Here is a 24,006-nt window from a genome sequence, read left to right as displayed (position 1 = left end):
AACTTAGTCAATTATTTATCTCGACTTGTTCAAGTTATTTCCGTTCTTTCAAGCAGTAAGTGGTCAAAAGGTAGATAGCATGGAAGGGAAAAATTAAGTGTCTTGTAATACTCATTGTGCATAATCAGCTGCTAAGTAATAAAGATATGATATTACCATAATTATTATTTTTACTTTACAAAATTTTAGAAACCTACCCCACCCACTCATTTATTTATTTATTTATTTATTTTTTTGGAGACAGAGTTGCTCTGTCACCCAGGCTGGAGTACAGTGGTGCGATCCAGCTCACTGCAACCTCGGCCTCCCAGGTTCAAGTGATTCTCCTGCCTCAGCCTCCCGAGTAGCTGGGATTATAGGCGTGCACCACCACACCCAGCTAATTTTTGTACTTTAGTAGTGATGGGGTTTCGCCATATTGGCCAGGCTGGTCTCAAACTCCTGACCTCAGGTGATCTGCCCACCTCAGCATCACAGAGTGCTGGAATTACAGGCATGAGCCACCGAGCCCAGCCGCACCCACTCAGTTTTTGATGTAAAGCGAAATGCATTACAAATATGGAAGACGTGGTTGACCTGTGTTTGTTCCACCTCTTGTGAGCCTGTTTGTACTCTGACTATTCCCAGTTCACAAATCTTGGGTTAAGGAATGGGAATTCCAGCAAGTATTTAGGTCTGGGGAATGTTACTTTGGAAAAATTAAATATTACTCTTAAGGGAGTGTCTTTTGATCAGTAGTGTGGGATGGGGCAGGATGGCGGAAAGATTGGAGAGTTTCCCTCCCATACACTCTCCTCAGCTTCCAGTTCAAGTCCACGGAGGTGGTTCCAGGGTCAAGAGAGAGCATCTTTATCCACATATGATCCCCAGGTTGATAATTCTCTTGCTTGAAATTAGCTTTGAGATCAAAAGATCAGAGGGTGCTTTTCCCTGTAGCACTCCTGTGATTGAAGAAGAGTATCTGAAGTTACTTATCCCATGATTCTGCACTTCACTGGGTGATCACATAATAAAGGAAGACCTTTCTAGCTTTATGGGGTACTTGATCAGGATCCTTGGTTAGGATTCTATGAAGAACTTGACCTAAAGAGCTCCTCCACTTTCAGAGAAGCAGTAACAGAACTGTAAAATCTACAAAGTATGTTAGTCTCTTCCTTAACATAAGTTTCTAAGGGGTGTTAGTGTGTGTGTGTGTGTGTGTGTGTGTGTGTGTGTGTGTATTTTAACCTTTTAGTTGAGGCTGGAATTCTCGATATGGAGGGTTTGACAGTTTTATGAAGAAATCATTATTTGGGCACGCAGTGGTGACACTTAGCTACCCCACCTAACGTTATCTTGCAAATATCTTAAATGTGATGGCCTGCTTACTTGTTATCTTGAAAATGTATTTGCTTTCAGACTTCTCCCAGGTACTTGAAAATATATATATCAGCTTTTAGGAACTTAATTCAGTATGGCAAAGAGTTAGTATTTTATACTTAAGAAAAAATCAACTAGGAGCCAGTGATATGACCCCAACCTTCTTTGTAAAGTTAGCTACTATAATTTTTAAGGTACTATATACATTTTATTGATGTTGACTTGCAGAATGCATGTAGCTTTTTTAAAAGATATTTTATTATGAAAAATATTAAACTACACAAAAATTTAAATGTACACTAAAAGAATAATAAAATAATAAACAAAGATCCATGTACCTATCACCCAGCTTCAACAATTATTTATATATGCTAATCTTGTTTCATTTGTAAACCTCACTTTACCCTGAAACATGGATTGTTATAAAGCAGATTCCAAACATCATCGTATTTCATTCGTAAATAATTTACAATGTAACTCTAAGAGTATTTTTAAGATATATTATCATCACACTTTTAAAAAACCACAGCATTATCATCTATTTTCCAGTCTCAAATTCTCTGATTGCCTCATATGTCTTTTTTTAATTTTAATTTTTTTTTTTTGAGACAGAGTCTTGTTCTGTCACCCAGGCTGGGGTACTGTGACACCATCTTGGTTTACTGCAGCCTTGGTCTCCTGGGTTCAAGTGATCCTCTCACCTCAACCTTCCCAGTAGCTGGGACTGCAGGCTTGTGCCACCATGCCTGGCTAATTTTTGTATATTTTGTAGAGATGGGGTCTCACCATGTTGCCCAAGCTGGTCTTGAAGTCCTGGGCTCCAGTGATCTGCCTGCCTCGGCCTCCTAGAGTGCTGGAATTACAGGCCTGAGCTACTGCTCCCAGCTCATACTTTTTAAAAAAAATGACAGGATCTTGCTGCGTCACCCAGACTGGAGTGCAGTGGCATGATCATAGCTCACTGCAGCCTTGCCCTCCTGGGCTCAAGTGATCCCCCTGCCTCCACCTCTGCCTCTGCCTCTGCCTCTGCCTCCTGAGTAGCTGGAACTACAGGCATGCACCACCATGCCTGGCTAATTTTTTAAATTTTTGTAGAGATGGGGTCTTGCTATGCTGGTCAGGCTGGTCTCAAACTCCTAGGCTCAAGCAATCCTCATGCCTCGGCCTCCTGAAGTGCTGGGATTATGAGCCTCAGCCACCTTGCCTAGCTTCATACATTTTAAAAAATAGGTGGATTGTTCAAAACAGGATCCAAAACCATGTCCACACATTGCATTTAATTGGTATGCACCCTCAGTCTCTTTAATTGAGAATACTTCTCTCTTCCTCTTGTTTTTTTTTTTTTTTCCCCCTTGCCATTTGCTTATTCATGAGTCTTCCCCTGAGCCCCCTCCCACCCCTGGGGACTTTCCCATATTTTAGAATTAGGTAATTGCATTTCTGTTTCGTTTTGTTTTTTTAAAAAAACATATTATTCTCTTCCTTGTATTTTCTGTACTCAGAGACAGCACACTTTTAATTTGTGTTGAGCTGAATTAATATATATATGTGTGTGTATATATATATATTTCAATACTTATTGATATTGTCTCCTTTAAATATTGGTAAAGCTGCTTTAACACAAATGTGAGCCTAATTGAAGAAAGCACACCTTGATGATTTATGTAAAAGTAAGGAATTTTGCAAGTGTGAGGAAACATTTAATGACACAAAAGTTTACTGAGGTTGCTTCTGCTTTCTGTCCTCCCTCAACCTGTCCTCTTCACTGGCTGAAGAGAGTTATCACAGGGAACATGCAGCTAAATTACTTGCAGAATCTAAAGAATATTTTAAAGTTCCTACAGACTAGTCTTACTCAAGGGACTAGCACAAAACTTTTTTAAAAATCCCTATGATTGATGGCTTACCCTCTTTACTAAGAGACCTATAAGATTTCTAACAATTCGTAATGTAAAACAATGTAGACATTTAAAAGTAGCCTCTGCTCACAGGAGATGAAGATCCTCATTTGAAATATGGTTATTGCTGTTGATTGTGATTACTTTTAGGAACCTTCGAATACCATCTGGAATTTTTTTTTCTTCTTCTTGTTTGACAGAGCTCAGACTTCAATACAGCTAGGGATAACAGAAGGGAATGGTAGCCTGGGGTTACACTCTTTTATTGTGACAGGAAGAAGCTGGAACTTCTTTTATATTGTGCTCCACTCCTTCCATCTGCACTTAATGTTCTCATTATCCCCCATCACTCTCCACTTCCTTCTGGGCCCCTTTTCCCTCCTGTAGCATCCTTTGAGTCTTTTGTTCTTTCCCTAATTGTCTTCCTTACTTCTTCTTTTAGGTATCTTTAGAATATGATAAAGTAAAAATTCAAAAAAAAAAAAAAAGAAAAGAAAAGAAAGAAAAAGAAAAGCAAGAAAGCAACTGTGTAATCGGTGTCCTGAGACATCACCGCCACATTCTGGTCCCCAGTGGCCCTCACCTTTCTCTCCAGCCCTGTCACACATCGCTCCCAACACCTGGTGAATTCCGAGGATGTGTCTTGTCTGAATTCTGAAGAGTCCCCATTGGCAGTCACAAAAAGCCTTTGTGTGTTTTAGACCACTGTAGGCATGTGGACAGCATGTGTGTCTGTCTCTGTGTGTGTGTGCGTGTGCATGTCTACACACATTAGGATTTACAGCTGCCTGTTGTAATAGGCTCAGTCTGAAAGAATAAACAAGCCTCCTTATTTTGCCATTAAAATACATTTCTTCCCATGGAACTGCTTTTTTGGATCTTTTTGATAATTGTAAACATCCTCCTTGGAGAATATCCACCTACCTACATGTATCTAGTGGGTAATAATTATTTTGTTCAAACAGGCAGGTCTTTGAGTGACAAAGAACATGGTGCAAAGGAAGAGGAGTTGGAATCCATTTGCTGCTGTGTTTATTTGCAAAACAGAACGATAAGGGGACTATGTCTACTAACAGGCTTTTTTCTCTCTCTACTGTGAGATATAAAATCTTGTGTGTGGAGGAAGAGTTTAAAGGAACAGCGGTTAGAAAGCCAGGATGAGGGAGTGGGAGAAGAGGAAGTTCTAAGGAGACAGATACTGAGACAGTGGGAAGGTCCAGGGTTACGGATGGCTGCAGAAGCTGTAGGGAATAGCATTGGAAGGAGAGAGGATCTGGGGCTATTTGCTTAGAGGGGGGTGTTTGCAGATGGGTTTGGGATATGTGGACAGGTGAGGCTTGTTTGCAGAGATAGAGGAGGTTGAGGAGGATATAAGAATGCAAGGAAATATTTGTGAAGTAGCTAGGTCTGTTTGCAGAGGGGGAGTTGAGGGGACTACGGGTTTAACTGAGGATGGTGTTTGGAGAACAGAGGATGAGGAAAATAGGCTGCTTTTTGACTTTTGAAATGAGAATATTGCTAGGAAGTGGTTGTTTCTGGAGCTTCAAATAATTAGCTCCCTCTTCCATGTGTTTTGATGTTGGGATTAGTGGAAAAAGAAGTTTTTGTGTCCATTTTTGTCCACTGTAAAGCTTGGAGTTTCAGCTTGAACTAGATTTGTTTTTCCCTTCAATCCTCTGAAAGCTTCCCCTCAGGCCCCATCTGCTGCCATTGGTCACCACAGAAATACCCCCGCAGAATTCATGTAAAGAATGGCACTGCTTCTGAAGGACTGCTCTAAGCTGATGTCTGAATTCAATTACATGTCATCAGTGCATGCTTTATTCATAACATCATCTTATTGTAAACATCAGTGCTGAAAGAGACCAGCCTGTGGACCACCAGTGTGCGGGGAGCGCTTTGAACACCAGGCATCAACCACTGTCTGCCACAAAATGTGGACTCCGAGTCAGCATCTCTGCTCTGTGGCTCTTGCAGGGCATGGGTATAGACTCAAACTTTGTTATAAAGTGGAAATTTTGACCCACACCCTAATTTTTTTTTGAAATGAGTTTTCCTGAATTTGCTTCTGTAATCTAAATCCCTCTGCATTTTCTCAACAATATGAAATGATTTACAGTTTTCTATCACTTGCTCTTGCAGTCAGTCCCTCTTCGATTAATTCCTACTATATTGATTGGATGATCCTAAGGCAGTGTCTGTATATGACAGTGTGAAATGACAAGTAATATGTTGTATAATTTGGGAATTCTCCATACTCACTTCGTATAAATTACCTGGATAATTGCATTTATGTAGGCCAGACTTTAAGTCCCTCTTCTCTAACACAACACAGCACAATACAACACAACAGACATTTAAATTTGTTTCTTTGCTTTTAAAACTTCGTTCTTGGCCCGGCATGGTGGCTTCTGCCTGTAATCCTAGCACTTTTGGGAGGCTAAGGCAGGTGGATTACTTGAGCCCAGGAGTTTAAGACCAACCTGAGAAACATGGTGAAAACCCGTTTCTACAAAAAGTACAAAAAAAAAATTAGCCAGGTGTGGTGGCTCATGCCTGTAGTCCCAGCTACTGGAGATGCTGAAGTGGGAGGATGGCTTGAGCCTGGGAGGCAGAGGTTGCAGTGAGGCAAGATTGTGCCACGGCACTCCAGCCTGGGTGACAGACCCTGTTAAACAAACAAACAAACAAACAAAAAACCTTTGTTCCTTCGGTGTGTTTTCATTATCTTGAAACTCTGATCCCTACAGTTCACAGTATCATAAATTCCCTGCTGGTGATTTATAGTTTGAAGGGGATTAGCTTCATTCTGGTGCTATCTGATACAAATGGAGCTGGAGAATTTTATTTCAAAACAGATACCAGAATTGTACCAAAGAGAAAAGAATCTCCCAAAGAACTTTTAAAAATGATCCCTAAGTTGGTTTTTCAGGTAACTTTATTTTCCACGGAAAAAGTACTGTGACTTTCTGTGGGTACCTTCCAGCGATCTCTTCATGACTTCTTGGCGTTTTCTAATGAGGTGATGTAGTAGGTTTCAGGTGATAAAATAACAAGAGCACTGGGGGGATTTAATTTATGGATTGGAAAGTAAATGCAAACATTTCAACATACATTAACTTCTTTCCCGTTTAGACTTCCCCCTGTTGCCTTTTCTCTCAGATGGGCACCAGATGCATTCGCTTCTCCCAGCCCATTCTGTGGATACGCATGTAATAAGGCATGTAGCCATTAAGGCCTTCGGGACTGTTTTCTTTCCACAGCAGCATAATGCAGGGATCATATAATTTCACTGAGATCTCTTTTTTGTTTACGTAAAATATACAGGAAACCCAAAACAAACACATCAGCATAGATCAAGAAGACAGGCTATAAACTTTGGCATCTTCTTTGCCTCCTCTCTTACACATGTTAACACAGACCTCCCTTCCCCACTTCCCTCCCTGTTGTCACCTTGGCAATGCCTCTTGTGTGCTCTCTCTCACCTCCCACCTTCCTAACTCTAACTCTGCTTTCTTCCTCTACACTCAGCTGCAGTCTCTGATGTGTGCAATCACATCCCTCCTGCTCTCATTGCCTCGGGAATTAAAACCAAACTCTTACTGTGTTCTTCATCCTCCTGCCTCTTCTCTCTTGCTCACACCCTAATCCTCATTCAAAGTACACGACTGATGACTGGTCCACATTTCCTAGGAGTTCCTAATGGGATTAGGCCTGCTCACATCTAAAACGAAAAGGCCACTCTGGAAATAGGGAAGGCAAGAGCTATCAGTAGCCATTGTTGTCACTCATGGGGTCAGAAAAGTCTCCCATCTGAATTATTCTGTACCTTTTGAGTTGAATTGATTTGTAAGGTTAAGAGAAATCAAGTTGAAACAAATATACATATACATTCAGCTGTGGCAGGTAAACTCAGCTTCAGGAAAATGAATGGATTCCATATTTGTACCTGATGGTAAATCTCTAAATGCACAACCTTTTACACATCCTAAACAGGACCAATAAGCTTGAACTAAAAAAAAAAAAAATGGGGTATCAAACACGAATATCCCTTTAAATTTTCTCTGGAATATCCTGCCATCCCAGTCTTCTGTAACTTTCCTCTATAGATATGCATGGCCAAGAAGAAATGGTGCATGGCTGTTTCTAAGATGTGGTTTATTATTTGCAAATATCCTGCTTGTTGCTTCCCTAGAGTTTGTAAAGCTGATCTTTCAGCCAACACTACTTTGGAAAATTCTGCTGTTATATTTTGTTTGGCCAACCAATCTGCTTTGGTAATCATAGTTTTTGGTTTTTAGAAAAAGTGTATATTTGAGAGGAGGAAAAGTGGTGGCACTTCCTGGGGTAGGAGGGAATCTGTATTGTAATTTAATGCTCTGTAGTTTCTTTAGCCCAAATAAAGAGGGGACAGAGCTTCGTAATATTTTAGTCAGGTGGTTAAATAGCATTTCCAACTACAAACAGGTTCGAGTATATTAATGTATTTTATCATCTAAAAAATAACATCAGTGTCTTATACTGCTGAGTCAAAAGCCAAACCTTTGAGTATTCATTTTGACATGAGGTATTAAACCCTTCAATTCTTTACTGTTGGAGTAAATATTTAAAATGCAGTTTGGGTGTAAGTGCTTAGCTTTTTATTCTGCTTAGTGACATCTGCCCTGGCTTGCTTTCTGGGTTGCTGTGTCTGCATATTATGGGAATACTCTTAACTTAGTTCTGTTTCCCATTTTGTATATATTTCTTTCAAAGCAAAGTCCTTCTTACTAACTGGCATTAATTCTTGTCTATTCTAACATCTCAGATTTTTTTTTGTAGACACACCTAAACACTTGAAGGATTACTGTCCAAGTTAAATCACTTTTAGGGGAGGCATGCTGCTTGGACCCAGGAGAGCATATCTTACATGGTGGTAGAGACAGAAAAAGATTTAGAGAACTATGAGCGAGAAATACATGATTATTAAATATAGTTCATCCCAGGAGACTTACAGTCCTAGATTTTAAAAAACGGTGTTATAGAAAATAATGATTTTTCCTATATGGATTTTGTTTTTAATTCTATCAGAGATAGGATGTTTGTTGGATGTACCAGTGGTCTGACCTAATATGAGCTTGGAAGTTTGTTTACATCCTTTAACTCACAGAATTTTAGGTGTGCATGTGGCTTTATGCTACTATTGAATAATACTGATCAGATTCCCTTCCCTTCAGTGGGTTTCTTCATCATTTCTTTATACTGTAACCTCCTCAAAACTACCACTCACTGGATTCGCCCCACTCCATGTTCCTTTTCTTGTCAACCAATTATATTAAGGCATGCATAGCAATTATTTGTTCATAAGTGTGTTTTTCCCTTTGAACTCTAAGCTACGTAAAGGCAGGAAATGGTATCTCTTACCGTATGTCTCCCAATGCCTAGCTCAGAGCCTGATTTACGCTAGGTACTTAATGAAGATTAGCATCCTTATAGTAACAAAGAAACCCCAAATCTCAGTGGCTGCAGACAATCTTGGGTTGACAAGGACCTTGTTCCATGTTGTCCTCATTCAGGAGTGGGGCTAACAAAGCCTCTGCAAGCCTGGATGAGGCTAGTTGTCTTAGCAGGGGAGTGGGAAATGGTGACTCCTGTTCTGACTCATGATGCTTCAGCTTGGAACTGGCAAGTTACTTTCTCTCATATTTCATTGATCAAAGCAAGGGACATAGCTACACCTAACCTCACAGAGATGAGGAAGAGCAATCTCACCATGTTCCTGAAAGGAGAAGAACTGGAATATTAGTGAGTAACACTAATGCCTGCTAAATAAATGTCTGATAAACAGTAGGCATGGATTTAATGAATGAAGTGCCTAAAACTACCCATTGAGATTTTTAATTTTTTTCCCTGTACAATAAACAGAACTACTGAAATATGGAAGTAAGGTAGCTACATTCTAAAAAACAAGAATATTAATATTATCTAAGCTATTAGTCAGCAAACATCTAGAGACTTTTTTATAACAATTCTGTTAGCTTTAATCATATGAGGGAAATATTTGATTTTTTAGTTTTTCAGATGCGTAAAGAGTGGAACAGATAAATTCATATGATTAATGTTTTTGCCAGGGTCATTTAGAAGAGTTGGAAAAAATGTTGCAGTCTTCAGTATATTTATATATTAAATTAGTCTGATCAAGACTTTTTTTTTTTTTTTTTCCGAGACGGAGTTTTGCTTGTTGCCCAGGCTGGAGTGCAATGGCACAATCTCAGCTCACCACAACCTCCACCTCCTGGGTTCAGGTGATTCTCCTGCCTCAGCCTCCCGAGTAACTAGGATTACAGGCATGCACCACCATGCCTGGCTAATTTTTTGTATTTTTAGTAGAGATGGAGTTTCTCCATTTTGGTCAGGCTGGTCTCGAACTCCCGACGTTAGGTGATCTGCCTGCCTGGGCCTCCCAAAGTGCTGGGATTATAGGTGTGAGGCACCGCACCTGGCAAAGGAGTTCTTTAACCTTTTTTGGAAAAGTTAATATCTGGCTTGAAAATTGGGCAAGAGCTAAGGAAAAAATCAACTTAAAATCTTTAATTGGCCAGACACAGTGGCTCACGCCTGTAATCCCAGCACTTTGGGAGGCCGAAGCAGGTGGATCACTTGAGGTCAGGAGTTAGAGACCAGCTTGGCCAACACGGTGAAACCCCGTTTCTACTAAAAATACAAAAATTAGCCAGGCATGGTGGTACACACCTGTAATCCTAGCTACTGGGGAGGCTGAGGCAGGAGAATTGCTTGAACCTGGGAGGCAGGGATGCAGTGAGTCGAGATCGCACCATTGCATTCCAGCCTGAGCAACAGAACAAGACTGTCTCAAAAAGAAAAAAAAAAAAATGTTTAATCAATTTTAAAACAAAGTGTTGCTACATATTCTAGTATTTTATGGTAAGTGAGTTTTTTTTCCTGGTTGTCAAAACGGTCCAAATGTATTACATAAAATGTAGAAAATATGAACTAGTATGAGAGAGGTTAAAAGTCACTGGTAAAACTACCATCCAAATAAAATCACTACTGATTTTTTTGGTGTGATTTCTTCCAGTCCATTGTTATTGTTATTATTGTTGTGAAAGAATAGGCATATTGAGGAGGCAAGAGAAGATACTAGCTTGTACTAGAGAGGGTACCATGGAAATGCTAAGAAATGATCAGATTCAGAATATGTTTTAAGGACAGTGTTGATAGGATTTATTGATGGATAAAATGAGGAAGGGGGTGCTAGTGACGGAGGAAACCAATGTTGATTCCCAGGATTTTCGCTTGATCCCCACCTGTGTGTATGGTTGGGTGTATGTACAGTTGACTCTTGAGCAACTTGGCGGTTAAGAACACTGACACCCTGCTAAGTTGAAAATCTGCATATAACTTTTTACTCCCTCAAAACTTAACTACTGTTAGTTTACCATTGACCGGAAGCCTTACTAATAACAAAGCCAATTAACACATATTTTAATACAAAATAACACATATTTTATATGTATGATATACTATATTCTTATAATAAAGTAATTTAGAGAAGAGAGGTTATTAAAATGTTCATAACAGAGAGAAAATGTATTTACTTTTTTTTTAAGTTAGACTTTAAGTTCTGGGGTACATGTGCAGAACGTGCAGGTTTGTTACATAGGTATACATGTGCCACGATGGTTTGCTGCACCCATCAACTCGTCATCTACATTAAGTATTTCTCCTAATGCTATCCCGCCCCTAGTCCCCCACACCCCGACAGGCCATGATGTATGATATTCCCCTCCCCATGTCCATGTGTTCTCATTGATCAACTCCCACTTATGAGTGAGAACATGCGGTGTTTGGTTTTCTGTTCTTGTGTTAGTTTGCTGAGAATTATGGTTTCCAGCATCATCCATGTCACTGCAAAAGACATGAACTTATCCTTTTTTAATGCTGCATAGTATTCCATGGTGTATATGTGCCACATTTTCTTTATCCGGTCTATCATTGAAGGGCATTTGGGTTGGTTCCAAGTCTTTGTTATTGCAAACAGTGCTGCAATAAACATACGTTTGCATGTGTCTTTATAGTAGAATGATTTATAATCCTTTGGGTATATACATCCAGTAATGGGATTGCTGGGTCAAATGGTATTTCTAGTTCTAGATCCCTGAGGAATCGCCCACTGTCTTCCACAATGGTTGAACTAATTTACACTCCCACCAACAGTGTAAAAGTGTTCCTATTTCTCCACATCCTCTCCAACATCTGTTGTTTCCTGACTTTTTAATGATTGCCTTTTTAACTGGTGTGAGATGGTATCTCGTTGTTTTGATTTGCATTTCTCTAATGACCAGTGATGATCAGCTTTTTTTTTCATATGTTTGTTGGCTGCATAAATGTCTTCCTTTGAGAAGTGTCTGTTCATATCCTTTGCCCACTTTTTGATAGGGTCGTTTTTTCTTGTAAATTTGTTTAAGTTCTTTGTAGATTCTGGATATTAGCCCTTTGTCAGATGGGTAGATTGCAAAAATTTTCTCCCATTCTGTAGGTTGCCCATTCACTCTGATAATAGTTTCTTTTGCTGTGCAGAAGCTCTTTAGTTTAATCAGATCCCATTTGTCAATTTTGACTTTTGTTGCCATTGTCTTTGCCCATGCCTATGTCCTGAATGGTATTGCCTAGATTTTCTTCTAGGGTTTTTAAGGTTTTAGGTCTTACGTTTAAGTCTTTAATCCATCTTAAGTTAATTTTTGTATAAGGTGTAAGGAAGGGATCCAGTTTCAGCTTTCTGTATATGGCTAGCCAGTTTTCCCAACACCATTTATTAAATAGGGAATCTTTTCCCCATTGCTTGTTTTTGTCAGGTTTGTCAAAGATCAGATGGTTGTAGATGGGTGGTGTTATTTCTGAGGTCTCTGTTCTGTTCTATTGGTCTATCTGTTTGGTACTAGTACCATGCTGTTTTGGTTACTGTAGACTTGTAGTATACTTTGAAGTCAGGTAGCATGATGCCTCCAGCCTTGTTCTTTTTGCTTAGGATTGTTTTGGCTATGCAGGCTCTTTTTTGGTTCCATATGAAATTTAAAGTAGTTTTTTCCAATTCTGTGAAGAAAGTCAATGGTAGCTTCATGGGGATAGCATTGAATCTATAAATTACTTTGGGCAGTATGGCCATTTTCACAATATTGATTATCCCTGTTAGCATGGGATGTTTTTCCATTTCTTTGCGTCCTCTCTTAATTCTTTGAGCAGTGGTTTGTAGTTCTCCTTGAAGAGGTTCTTCACATCCCTTGTAAGCTGGATTCCTAGGTATTTTATTCTCTTTGTAGCAATTGTGACTGAGAGTTCACTCATGATTTGGCTCTTTGTCTGTTATTGGTGTATAGGAATGCTTGTGATTTTTGCCCATTGATTCTGTATCCTGAGACTTTGCTGAAGTTGCTTATCAGCTTAAGGAGATTCTGGGCTGAGATGATGGGGTTTTCTAAATATACAATCATGTCATCTGCAGACAGAGACAATTTGACTTCCTCTTTTCCTAATTGAATACCCTGTGTTTCTTTCTGTTGCCTGATTGCCCTGGCCAGAACTTCCAATACTATGTTGAATAGGAGTGGTGAGAGAAGGCATCATTGTCTTGTGCTGGTTTTCAAACGGAATGCTTCCAGTTTTTGTCCATTCAGTATGATGTTGGCTGTGGGTTTGTCATAAATAGCTCTTATTATTTTGAGATACATTCCATCAATGCCTAGTTTATTGAGAGTTTTTAGCATGAAGGGCTGTTGAATTTTGTCAAAGGCCTTTTCTGCATCTATTGAGACAATCATGTGGTTTTTATTATTGGTTCTGATTATGTGATGGATTACATTTATTGATTTGCATATGTTGAACCAGCCTTGCATCCCAGGGATGAAGCCAACTTCACCATGGTGGATAAGCTTTTTTATGTGCTGCTGGATTCAATTTTCCAGTATTTTATTGGAGATTTTTGCATTGATGTTCATTAGGGATATTGGCCTGAAATTTTCCTTTTTTGATGTGTCTCTGCCAGGTTTTGGTGTCAGGATGTTGCTGGCCTCATCAAATGAGTTAGGGAGCATTTCCTCTTTTTCTATTGTTTGGAATAGTTTCAGAAGGTGTGGTACCAGCTCTTCTTTGTACCTCTGGTAGCATTCAGCTGTGAATCCGTCTGGTCCTGGACTTTTTTTGGTTGGTAGGCTACTAATTGCTGCCTCAATTTCAGAACTTGTTATTGGTCTACTCAGGGTTTGACCTCTTCTTGGTTTAGTCTTAGGAGAGTGTATGTGTCCAGTAATTTGTCCATTTCTTCTAGATTTTCTAGTTTATTTGCGTAGAAGTTGGTACTCTACACGTTCAGAGAAACTTCTCTAGTGATGAAGTATAGAAATGATCCCTGAAAGTATAGTCTTGTATTTACTATTTATTAAGTGGAAGTGGATCATTATGAAGGTCTTCATCCTCTTCGTCTTCATGTTGAGTAGGCTGAGGAGGAGCTGGTCTTTATGTCTCCAGGGTGGCAGAGGCAGAAGTGGAGGAGGTAGAAGGGGAGGCAGGCACACTCGTGTAACTTCACAAAAAGTAAACTTTCTACTTTTTTTATTTCTCTAAAAATGTTTTTTTATGGGACCAATCCTTCTTCAGCCATTTTCTATAGTTCAGTGCCTGTATCATAGAAGGGTCCACGTTGTAAAAGAAGGCAAAAGCAGTCTTGAATAATCGGAACCCTTCTGCCAGATTGTGTAATGTCAGTTTGTTTTCTGGTACTGCTTCTTCTATATCTTCATCATCTGACAGTGGTTTAGAAGGACTTTTCTCTATTAAGTTGTCCTCTGTTAATTCCTCTTGTGTGGTGTATTAGCTCTTGAATTTCTTCAAGACCCATATCTTGAAACCCTTCACCCACTGCGTTTTTTTTTTTTTTTTTTTTTTTTTGGCCATATCCACAGTCTCTTTGGTGATTTTCTTGGCTGGCTGTGTGGTAAATTTTTTGAAGTCATTTACAACATCTGGACACAGTTTTCTCCAGCAGATATGTATTATTTTGGGCTCCATGGCTTTCATGGCCTTTTCTATAACAATGATGGTGTTGTCAATAGGGTAATACTTCCAGGCTTTTATGCTTTTCTCTCTATCAGGGTTCTCTACCATAGCATTGACAGTGCTTTCCACAGGGTACCATAATGAGCCTGAAAGGTCGTTAGGACCCCCTGATCTAAAGGCAGAATTAGAGATGCGTTTGGGGGCAAGTAGACCACTTTGATGCCTTTGGTGTTGAACTCATGGAGTTCTGAGTAGCCAGAGGCATTGCCTAGTGTCAAAAGAACTTTAAAAGGCAGTTTCTTCCTGGCAAAGTACTTCCTGACTCCAGGGACAAAGCATCAGTGGAACCAATCCAGGAAAAGAGTTCTCATTGTCCAAGCCTTCTTGTGGTACAACTAAAAGACTAGTATTTATGTTTTCCTTTGAAGGCTCAGGGTTAGCGGCTTTATAGAGGACAGTTCTGGTCATAACCATGACTGCGTATGCACAAAATGGTACAGTAAGTCTGTCCTTTGCTGCCTTAAATCCTGGTGCTCGCTTCTCTTCCTTAGTAGTAAATGTCCTTTGTGGCATTTTTTTTTTTTTTCAGGATTGGGCAAATTTTTTCTGCATTAAAAACCTGTTCATCCAAGTGATTGGGAGTTGATTAAAAAATATATAAATAAATAAAAACAACAAAACTACCCTGTTCAGGCAGATATCCTTTCTCCTCAGGGAATTTATATGGTATCTGGGAACTTACCTGCTGCCTCTTGGTTAGCAGAAGCTGCTTCTCCTGTTATTGTGCTATTTTTTCGGCCAAATCTGTTTCTAAAATATCAAACCATCCTTTGCTGGCATTAAATTATCCAGCTTTAGATTCCTTACTTCCTTTTGCTTTAAGTTGTCATGTAATGATTTTGCCTTTTCTTGAATCTTATTAGAGTCTATAGGTATGCCTTTTTTTATAGCAATCCTGTGCCCACTTAAAATGTGCATTTTCACTATGAAACTCAAAGTTATTTCACAAAAAGTATAAAATTTTCATACCTGCTGGCATAGCTGCATTGACAACTTCACAATTTTCCTTTTCTTTTCTTATAGTGGTCCTTATGCTGGATTCATTTATTTTGAAATGGCAGGCAACTGTAGCTGCAGGCCTCAATCTCTGGTACATATCAGACAATTCAATTTTTTCTTGCAATGTCGTGACTTGTCTCTGCTTCCTGGGAACACTTCCAGCATCACTAGAGGCACTTCGTATGGGTCCCATGGTGTTATTCAGGGTTTATAGTATTACATCAAATGTGTTAAAAATACTTGAGAACCATGAGATATAACTTGTTACTGCAATATTAAATTTACAGGAGAGATGAACTGCTCATGTGGAGGTGATTAGCATCACATGGCATTTTCAGTGAATACCTGCAACACTTGAGTTCACTGCAGTAGCAACAGGGGGTGTCCACAGAATTATTACAGTAGTATAGTATGTACTACAGTTAATTTTATGCAACCATGATATAATATCATATTTTTATGTTTGTTTACATTTCTCTGTACTGAGAATGGCATCATGTATAGTCTGTGTTACTTTTCATAAGACATCTGTGTATATTTTATGGTTGTAAATGATGAAATAGACTAGTAGCCACAAATATTTTATGCTCATCACATACCTCACTTTTCTTTTTTTTTCAGTATTTCTAGGCTACACAGTTAGTTTTTTCAAATTATTGCAAATCTCCAAAAAATTTTCCAGTATATTTATTGAAAAAAATTTTGCATGGGTAAGTGTACCCATGTAGTTCAAGCCTGTGTTGTTCAAGAGTCAACTGTATAAGAAAACGGCACTCATTGTATTATATACAGAAATAAACCTGTGTGTGTATAATCCATGTGTATGGGTGGGTGTCTGTAAAAAAGCTGCCCTAATTATATATATGTTTTTTAAAACTAACTTAACATTTTATGAATGTACTTTTTATGCTATAAAATGTACTTCAAAATATGATTTTAAATGATTATACGATATTCTCTCATGATGTATTGTAGCTTATTTAATTTTTTCCCTATTATTTGGCATTTATGGTATTTTCCCATTCTAATAAATAACATTGTAATGTCCTCAGGATCCATCTATTTCCTTGTTTTTTCAATTCCAAAATATTTAACTTGAGAGAATTGTCCAAGGCTTGCTGGGATTTCAGTATGGCAAGCCAACGAGAGGTGATGTGAGTTCAGAATAGAGGAGTCTCAGTTTCAGTCCTCTAAGCGGGCATGGTAAGATATTTCTCAAACCAGGCTGGTGTTGCTTTTAAAACCAGAATTGATAGCAATAGACACATGCTGAGAAGAGTATTTGTCTTGGAGGCAGAAAGGGCACTGTCCAGGAGGAAATGAAAGCCTTACCAAGAGCTAGATAGCAGGACTAGATCCCAGCTGGGAGACAAATATAATGAAGAAGCTTCGTTTTTTTTTTTGAGGTACATTTAAAAAGATAAATTATGTTTGTATCTATCTGGACAGGGCTTTGGGTTAGAGGAGAAGGAGCCCAAGGCACCTTTATGGGCAGTTGGGTACCTGGCCCATCACCAGGATTTATGCAGCCAGACTGTTTCTTGGCCTTCTGGATATAGAAGCAGCTCTTTACTAGGCTGCCTGAATTTGCTCACAAAGTGTGTGAAGCTGAGCAACAGGGTGAAGGTCCTTAATCCATGGCTTAGAGGGAGTGAGGAAAGCTTTGATTAAAATGGAAAGCTTAATGTTCATTGAGTTTCTCACCTATAGGACAACGAGAGCTAGAGGGGTAGAAGATAAAAATACTAGACATAACCTCTTCCTTAAACTTGTGGCCTAGTTACAGAGAAAACCACATTATGAAACCATTACTAACCATATATGATACTGTTTATATATAGACCAGAGATGTCATCATTAGTGTCTGATGTGCCTAAGGGTTGGAGGACAGTTATAGTGGTTCATGAGTTCAATGACAATGTTTAAACTGTATTTTCCCTTTGCTGATAATCTAAGAAAAATTTTTTTATCAGATAGTATTATAAGCCTTCCCCATTTGCAGTAATAGTTTGTAATTCAAAGACATTTTCATAGGCTAAAACTTTAGTTTTTTAAGTTAACATTGTTCAAACCAGGGTTCAAAACATATTTTCTTAAAAATTTTAATGGTGGAAGATAGAACCCTGATCTGTCCGTGGAAGAGTGAGTAGGTCCTGATAGGTGTTTCTGCTAGAGGAGAGAATTTGCAAGGATGAGCGTAGTGCATTTGGGGTACTAGAAAACTTAAAGGATATGACAGTTTCAGGTTTTTAAATATACCATCCCATCCATGTGTCAGTATGGTGGAATACCTTTTTCTTTGTTATTACCTGCCTCTGATGACTAAAGGAGCTGTACGTCTTTTTGTTGAGAAGGTAACTCCCAGAACCCTCGTTTACAAAACCATCTTCTAACCCTCATGTTATTGATCAGTGTCTAACGTAAACTTTTCTTTCTCTGCCCAAATGTGAATTTTGTTTCCTCAGGACTTTATTTCTGAAAAGTTAATGATTCTAGCAGAGACAGCTATAGGAAAGTCCATTGCATTATGCCTTTGGGCATTAGGTAGTCACTAGGGAAGCAGGTGTTCCTCAAAGGGCCAGAACATTAAGGAGAAATTGTCTTTTTTATGTACCAGCCTAATCCTGCACCTTTACTTGGTTAGGGATTTGTTTCGCTCAAATGTCATTGCTGTCCTTTTAAGCTATTTTTCTTTTGTACATAAGGTATCTCAGATCAGTGATCTTTATTCTTCTTCAATTTGCTGTATGGTTTTAACAGATTTATTAGTAAAACTGAGTTTGTGTTTGTTAGTTGCATTAGGTCAGACTGCAAGTTTATTTGTTCAGATGTAGGCCTAACAAGGGATTGTTCTTTTAAAATCTTTTTTAAGGCAAAATTTTCTCTTTTATTTCTTTACAGATTCCAGCAAGACTATGGAAGAGCATAGCTACATACAAAAGGAGCTAGGTTTACAAAATGGTAGCTTAGAGGAAGACTCTGTGGTGCATTCTGTTGAGAACGATTCCCAAAACATGATGGAGAGCCTCAGCCCAAAGAAATACTCTTCTAGTCTGAGATTTAAAGCCAATGGAGACTATTCTGGCTCCTATTTAACCCTCTCACAACCTGTGCCTGCAAAGAGAAGCCCTTCTCCTTTGGGAACCACTGTCAGAAGCAGCCCCTCCTTAGCCAAAATCCAGGGAAGCAAGCAGTTCTCTTATGATGGAACTGACAAAAATATTTCTATGAAACCTCCAACTCCTTTACTCAACACTACATCCTCCCTCAGTGGATATCCACTTGGAAGAGCAGACTTTGATCATTATACTGGTCGGGACAGTGAAAGGGCCTTGAGGCTCTCAGAGAAGCCTCCCTATTCCAAATATATCTTAAGGAATAAGTCGCATGACAATGTCTACTTTCTTGGAGGGCTGGAAGGTCGGAAGGCATCTGGCTCGCTCCTGGCCATGTGGAATGGAAGTTCCCTGAGTGATGCTGGCCCTCCTCCTATCAGCAGGTCGGGAGCCGCAAGCATGCCTTCAAGCCCAAAGCAAGCCAGGAAAATGAGCATTCAGGACAGCCTGATGCTTCAACCCAGGTTAACTAGACACAAGGAGCTTGCATCTGAAAACATCAATTTGAGAACTAGGAAGTACTCCAGCAGCAGCCTGAGTCACATGGGAGCCTACAGCCGATCACTTCCCAGGTTGTACAGAGCGACAGAGAACCAGCTGACACCTCTCAGCTTGCCTCCAAGAAACTCTCTGGGCAATTCCAAACGAACAAAACTTGGGGAAAAGGATCTACCTCATAGCATAATAGACAATGACAATTACCTTAATTTTTCTTCTTTGAGCTCAGGGGCTTTACCCTATAAAACCTCTGCTTCTGAAGGCAATCCTTATGTAAGTTCTACCCTCAGTGTCCCTGCCAGTCCACGAGTGGCTCGGAAGATGCTTCTGGCCTCCACCTCCTCCTGTGCCTCTGATGACTTTGATCGGGCTTCCTATGTGGGGACAAACCCGAGTCATTCACTTCTTGCTGGAGAGTCAGACAGAGTTTTTGCGACCAGGAGGAACTTCTCTTGTGGATCTGTGGAATTTGATGAGGCTGATTTGGAAAGCCTCAGACAGGCCTCAGGAACCCCCCAGCCTGTCCTTCGGGAACGGAAAAGCAGTATTAGCTCCATTTCAGGACGTGATGACCTGATGGATTATCACCGGCGGCAGAGGGAGGAAAGACTCAGGGAGCAGGAGATGGAGCGATTGGTAATCTTCATCTCAACAGTGATTGACCTCACTGTTTCATTAACCAGCATCTACAGGGCAGCCTTGGAGATGGACTCCAGGATATGTGGGAATATAGGATATTCATGTTCACCAGCCACAGCTGCTATCTTTCTCTTCTCTCCTGCTATCCTTCTTCTTCCCATATCACTATTAATAGGCGTGTTTGGCTATCTTGAAGGCCTCCAGGAATTAATGTTAATTTAGTTGCTCTGCAGAATTCTCACAAGTATAAATTCTTTAAAAACATAACAGAGGAGTTGCGAATTTTATGAAATTTCTGAGTCTTACAAACTTCTCTTTAAGACTATGAGGAAATGCTGACTTGTATTATTTATATAATTTGCTTATGTATGGTTATGAGAGAAGTAGTCAGTGAAATCATGACTCACCAAGAATTAGGTAGTGAATTTGTCTTTATAGCAAGTTGTCTAGAAAGTTGGAGTTGCCTCAGTGGTGCTCAGCTTTTGTCCACACTGTTCATACACAACCTTACTATCTTTAGCTCTGATTCTTAGCATGTCTGATTCCAAACTACACATACTCACAAGATCTATTGAGTTGTATTTTTCCATTTAAAATGAATTTATACTTATTGTTGAAATATTGAAAATAAGAAGACAGGGGGAAACATCCCTTGAGAGTCTCACCAATGAATGAGAACAAACAACTGCGTTTTTCCATTCTCTTTTAAGCACAGGTTTTTCTCTTAGAATGAATACCTGTGAGAGATTACTTTGATTCATTTTTGATTCATGATTTCCTTAATGAGAGAAGCTGCAGGACAGTAAAGCTGATTTACAACAACACTGTAGGATTATCAGAAGTATTTTAGTTGCTAAAATATTCTAGAATATGATTTTTGAATCACAAAACTCGTTAATACCCTATAGGACAATAAAATTGTAACCCAGGCTTGTGCAACCTGTGGGCTGTGGGCCGCACAAGGCCCACAATGGCTTTGAATGCCACCCAATACAAACTCAAAGTTTCTTAAAACATTATGAGATTTTTTTTGCTTTTTTTTTTTTTTTTAAGCTCCTCAGCTATCGTTAGTGTATTTCATGTGTGGCCCAAGACAGTTCTTCTCCAGTGTGGCCCAAGATTGGATACCCCTGTTGTAACCTTTGGATTATAATGGACAGAAACCATTTGCATCCATCCAGAAGGAAATATATTTGACATTTTAGAGCAGTAATCATTTGCATCACTCATAGTTTTTGATAAGTTGATGTCTGTTCTTACAGAGTTTTCAAATACCCTAACTGACAATAGTGAATGAAAGCAAATGTGCATACCCTTAGAGAATTTAGATAGTCTTTGAGTGGGTCAGTTATACAGTACTCGGTATGACATTCCTCTTTATTATCATAAATAATCTCTGCACACTGTTCATGGTCACAAAATGGCATTGTGTTTGGGCTTGCTTCGTTGACAGAAATTCATAAGATGTTTTAATTAGCATACAAAAATCTTGTATATGGACAGCAAATATAATGCTATACCATGCAGAGCAACTATTATTTATAAAGCCAGAATATTAACTTCTATCCGATAACTTATCAAGAAATCTGGGAGAGCATTTTTAATGGCTTCCATTACTCCGGACATCTTCCTTAAATGCTTCTATTTGCTCTTCTATTCCAAGTATAGGCAACCAAATTCAAGAAATTCATCTCTGCTAGGTTTCATGTTCAGCATCTCTAAGTGTTGGTGAATTTCTCTTCCCTTCAGATTTTCCAAATCTGGTATGGTTCTTGGCAATCCAGGAAGTGACCTTCTGTACTGCCTGTAAGGTTGGGCCCGTTAAGTCAGTTTTGACTTCTTGGGAGAGCTTTGTGGATATTGCTCTAAATATGAAGTTATATATTTTTTTCTTTAATAGTGGGCTCATCATATCTGTTGAAATGAGGCTTATTTTTAAATTTGACACTCTGGACTTGATCTTGGTTGCAGAGTCTATTTGTTTGACTACATTGTGGTAAAAGGGATGATGGATTCTTATCAAGCCTATGCAAATGATGATATTGCCATTAAAAAGTAAAGTGACTCAAGTTACTTCCTGAATTCTGAGAGATCAGTGAGAACAATTTACCATTAAAATAATATTTCATTTAGTTTGCAAAATCAGAGTTAGCTGAATAGAGGATTAAAGATAGAGCAGTATGAATGCCAAAGGGTTTTCCCCCTGAAAAAATAGAACATTAAAAATAATACAGTAATATTCCAAAACACATATCCACACTTAGAAATTCATTTTTTATTATCAATTCAATCACTTCTATGTAATTAATTCTTATTTCTCCTTATCTTGGGCTCTTAATTTGGTTTCATGAAGTCATCTATTTCTAGACTAAAAAGTCCTGAAAATCTGATTTAGCTGCCTGGTACTGTCTCATTTTTGTCTATGCAATTCTTTGAAATACTAAGAGTTAAGAATACCTGGTAAAGTTCTGTCCACAAGGTTCTAAAACTGTCTTTTCTTCATTAACGAGATACTGTATTTTGTAGGCAAGCTCACGGGGAAAGTAGAGAACACTTGGTGAATGTAAGAGTTAAGTGGCTATGGTTATTTATGGTTAACTTAACAAACAATATCAGCATGAAGGAGAGTTAAAATCCTTTAAATCAGTTTTTTAAGAACATATTATAGAGAGTAAGGGCACTGACATATATTCAGGGCCTTTCTGTGAAGTACCCAATCTTTGAACATTACCTATAATATTAAAAATATTATTTTACCTGTACAAAATTATCTTAAGGAAGGGCGACTTTCTCATTTGATTTGAGAAATTTTTAGGGGCACAGTGAACAAACCTAATTATTTCTAGCCTTTTCTTTTTGTAAAATTAAAGAACAAATCTTTTTGATTGCCCAGAGGTTCTCTGGGAAAACCTAAAAGTAGTTCAGGAATAGATATCTTGGAAATTTTATTTTATTTTTTCTGTATTTAGGGTCTGCCTGATCTTGAAGGCAAAATCAGAGATTTTGCCACTTGAGTAATAAAGAATTGTGTATACCTGAGAATAGTGAATGTTCGTGGTTTGGCTATTTAATAAAATGGCAATGGATTATTTTATGATGAGCAAGAAACCTCAAATCATTCAAAAATGAAGAAAACGCTTCGCAAGAATATATTCCAATCAGCGCAAAGCTCAGGAAGTTACACTTGTAAGATACTGATCTCTGTTCTGTGGGCAGATTAGTACTGCCTTTTACAAGCATAGGCTGATTTCTCCAAGATCAATCTGTCATTTCAATAAAGATAACTGCATTTTAGTTTTACATTAACAGGGTGCTTGTCATCTATTACATTTTTTAATGCATTACATTAAACATACTTTATGAATAATTGCATCAAAATCATGCAGACTTTGCCGAATTTTTTAAATGCTGTTACTTCTTTATAGCCTTTTTATTTGCAAGCATTATAAAGCAAGTTCAATGTAACTCCCTTTTTTCAAATCTGCAGTTTTCTGTTTCCATCAACTTCTGCCCTTCTTTGTTCTCTTCCACATTCTGGAACAACCAGACACTAAGACAAAAATACTTAAAGGTATTAGAAATTACGTTCAAGCTAACACATCACAGAACATAATTACTGATAATGTGAAAAGGTTTGTCACAGTTATAGTTCAGTTTAGGTGAGCACAAAGTTTATATTTTTCTTAATTTTATGGAAGTAATCTTAGCTTATGTTTTTAGCAAACTAATATAAGACAGTTTAAAAGTTCAGGTAAACTAATCTCTTCATCATAAAACATTCAAGTTTTTTTTAAAAATGAGATTATACTTGTATTATACTGTACACTGATGAAACAAGGAGAAGATGTATAGCTGTTTTGTTGTTGTTTTTAAAATGTATTTTTTTTTCTTAAAAGTTATATTTACCCATGACACAGCCCCAGGAGATCCTGAGAACATGTGTCCCTATAGCCGTTTTTAAAACCAAATTATCAAATCAGGTCTTTTTTTTTTTTTTTTTTCTTAAGAGAGCACAGTTAGGCTGGGTGAGGTGGCTTACACTTGTAATCCCAGCACTTTGGGAGGCCAAGGTAGGAGGATCACTTGGGTCCAGGAATTTGAGACCAGCCCAGGCAACATGGCAAAACCCTGTCTACAAAAAATACAAAAATTAGCTGGGTGTAGTGGTGCACACCTGTAGTCCCAGCTACTTGGGAGACTGAGGTGGGAGTATTGATTGAGCTCAGGAGATTGAGGCTGCAGTGAGCCATGATCATGCCACTGAACTCCAGCCCGGGTGGCAGAGTGAGACCCCATCATTTAAAGAAGCACATTTAAAGCATTAGAATTTCACAAAATTTATTTCAAGAAAATAAATTCTTGAAATTCTGGGAATGTTAGATTTA

At 38.6% G+C, this 24,006-nt stretch overlaps 1 protein-coding gene and 1 pseudogene across 1 annotated transcript in view; one reads left to right on the top strand and one right to left on the bottom strand.

The window, feature by feature from the left end:
- The window catches only part of PHLDB2 (pleckstrin homology like domain family B member 2), a 115,783-nt gene that overhangs the window by 6,020 nt on the left and 85,757 nt on the right, over positions 1–24,006 (top strand). The window contains exon 2 of the mRNA XM_012501068.2: positions 18,270–19,618. Coding sequence (XP_012356522.2) covers positions 18,284–19,618 — 1,335 coding nt within the window. The 5' untranslated portion in view covers positions 18,270–18,283. The remainder of the gene's footprint in view (positions 1–18,269; positions 19,619–24,006) is intronic.
- On the bottom strand, positions 13,505–13,678 carry LOC115832230 (annotated as a pseudogene).

This window comes from Nomascus leucogenys, chromosome 21 (assembly GCF_006542625.1).
Source record: "Nomascus leucogenys isolate Asia chromosome 21, Asia_NLE_v1, whole genome shotgun sequence".
Lineage (NCBI taxonomy): Eukaryota > Metazoa > Chordata > Mammalia > Primates > Hylobatidae > Nomascus > Nomascus leucogenys.
This window is presented reverse-complemented; position numbering and strand designations above follow the sequence as displayed.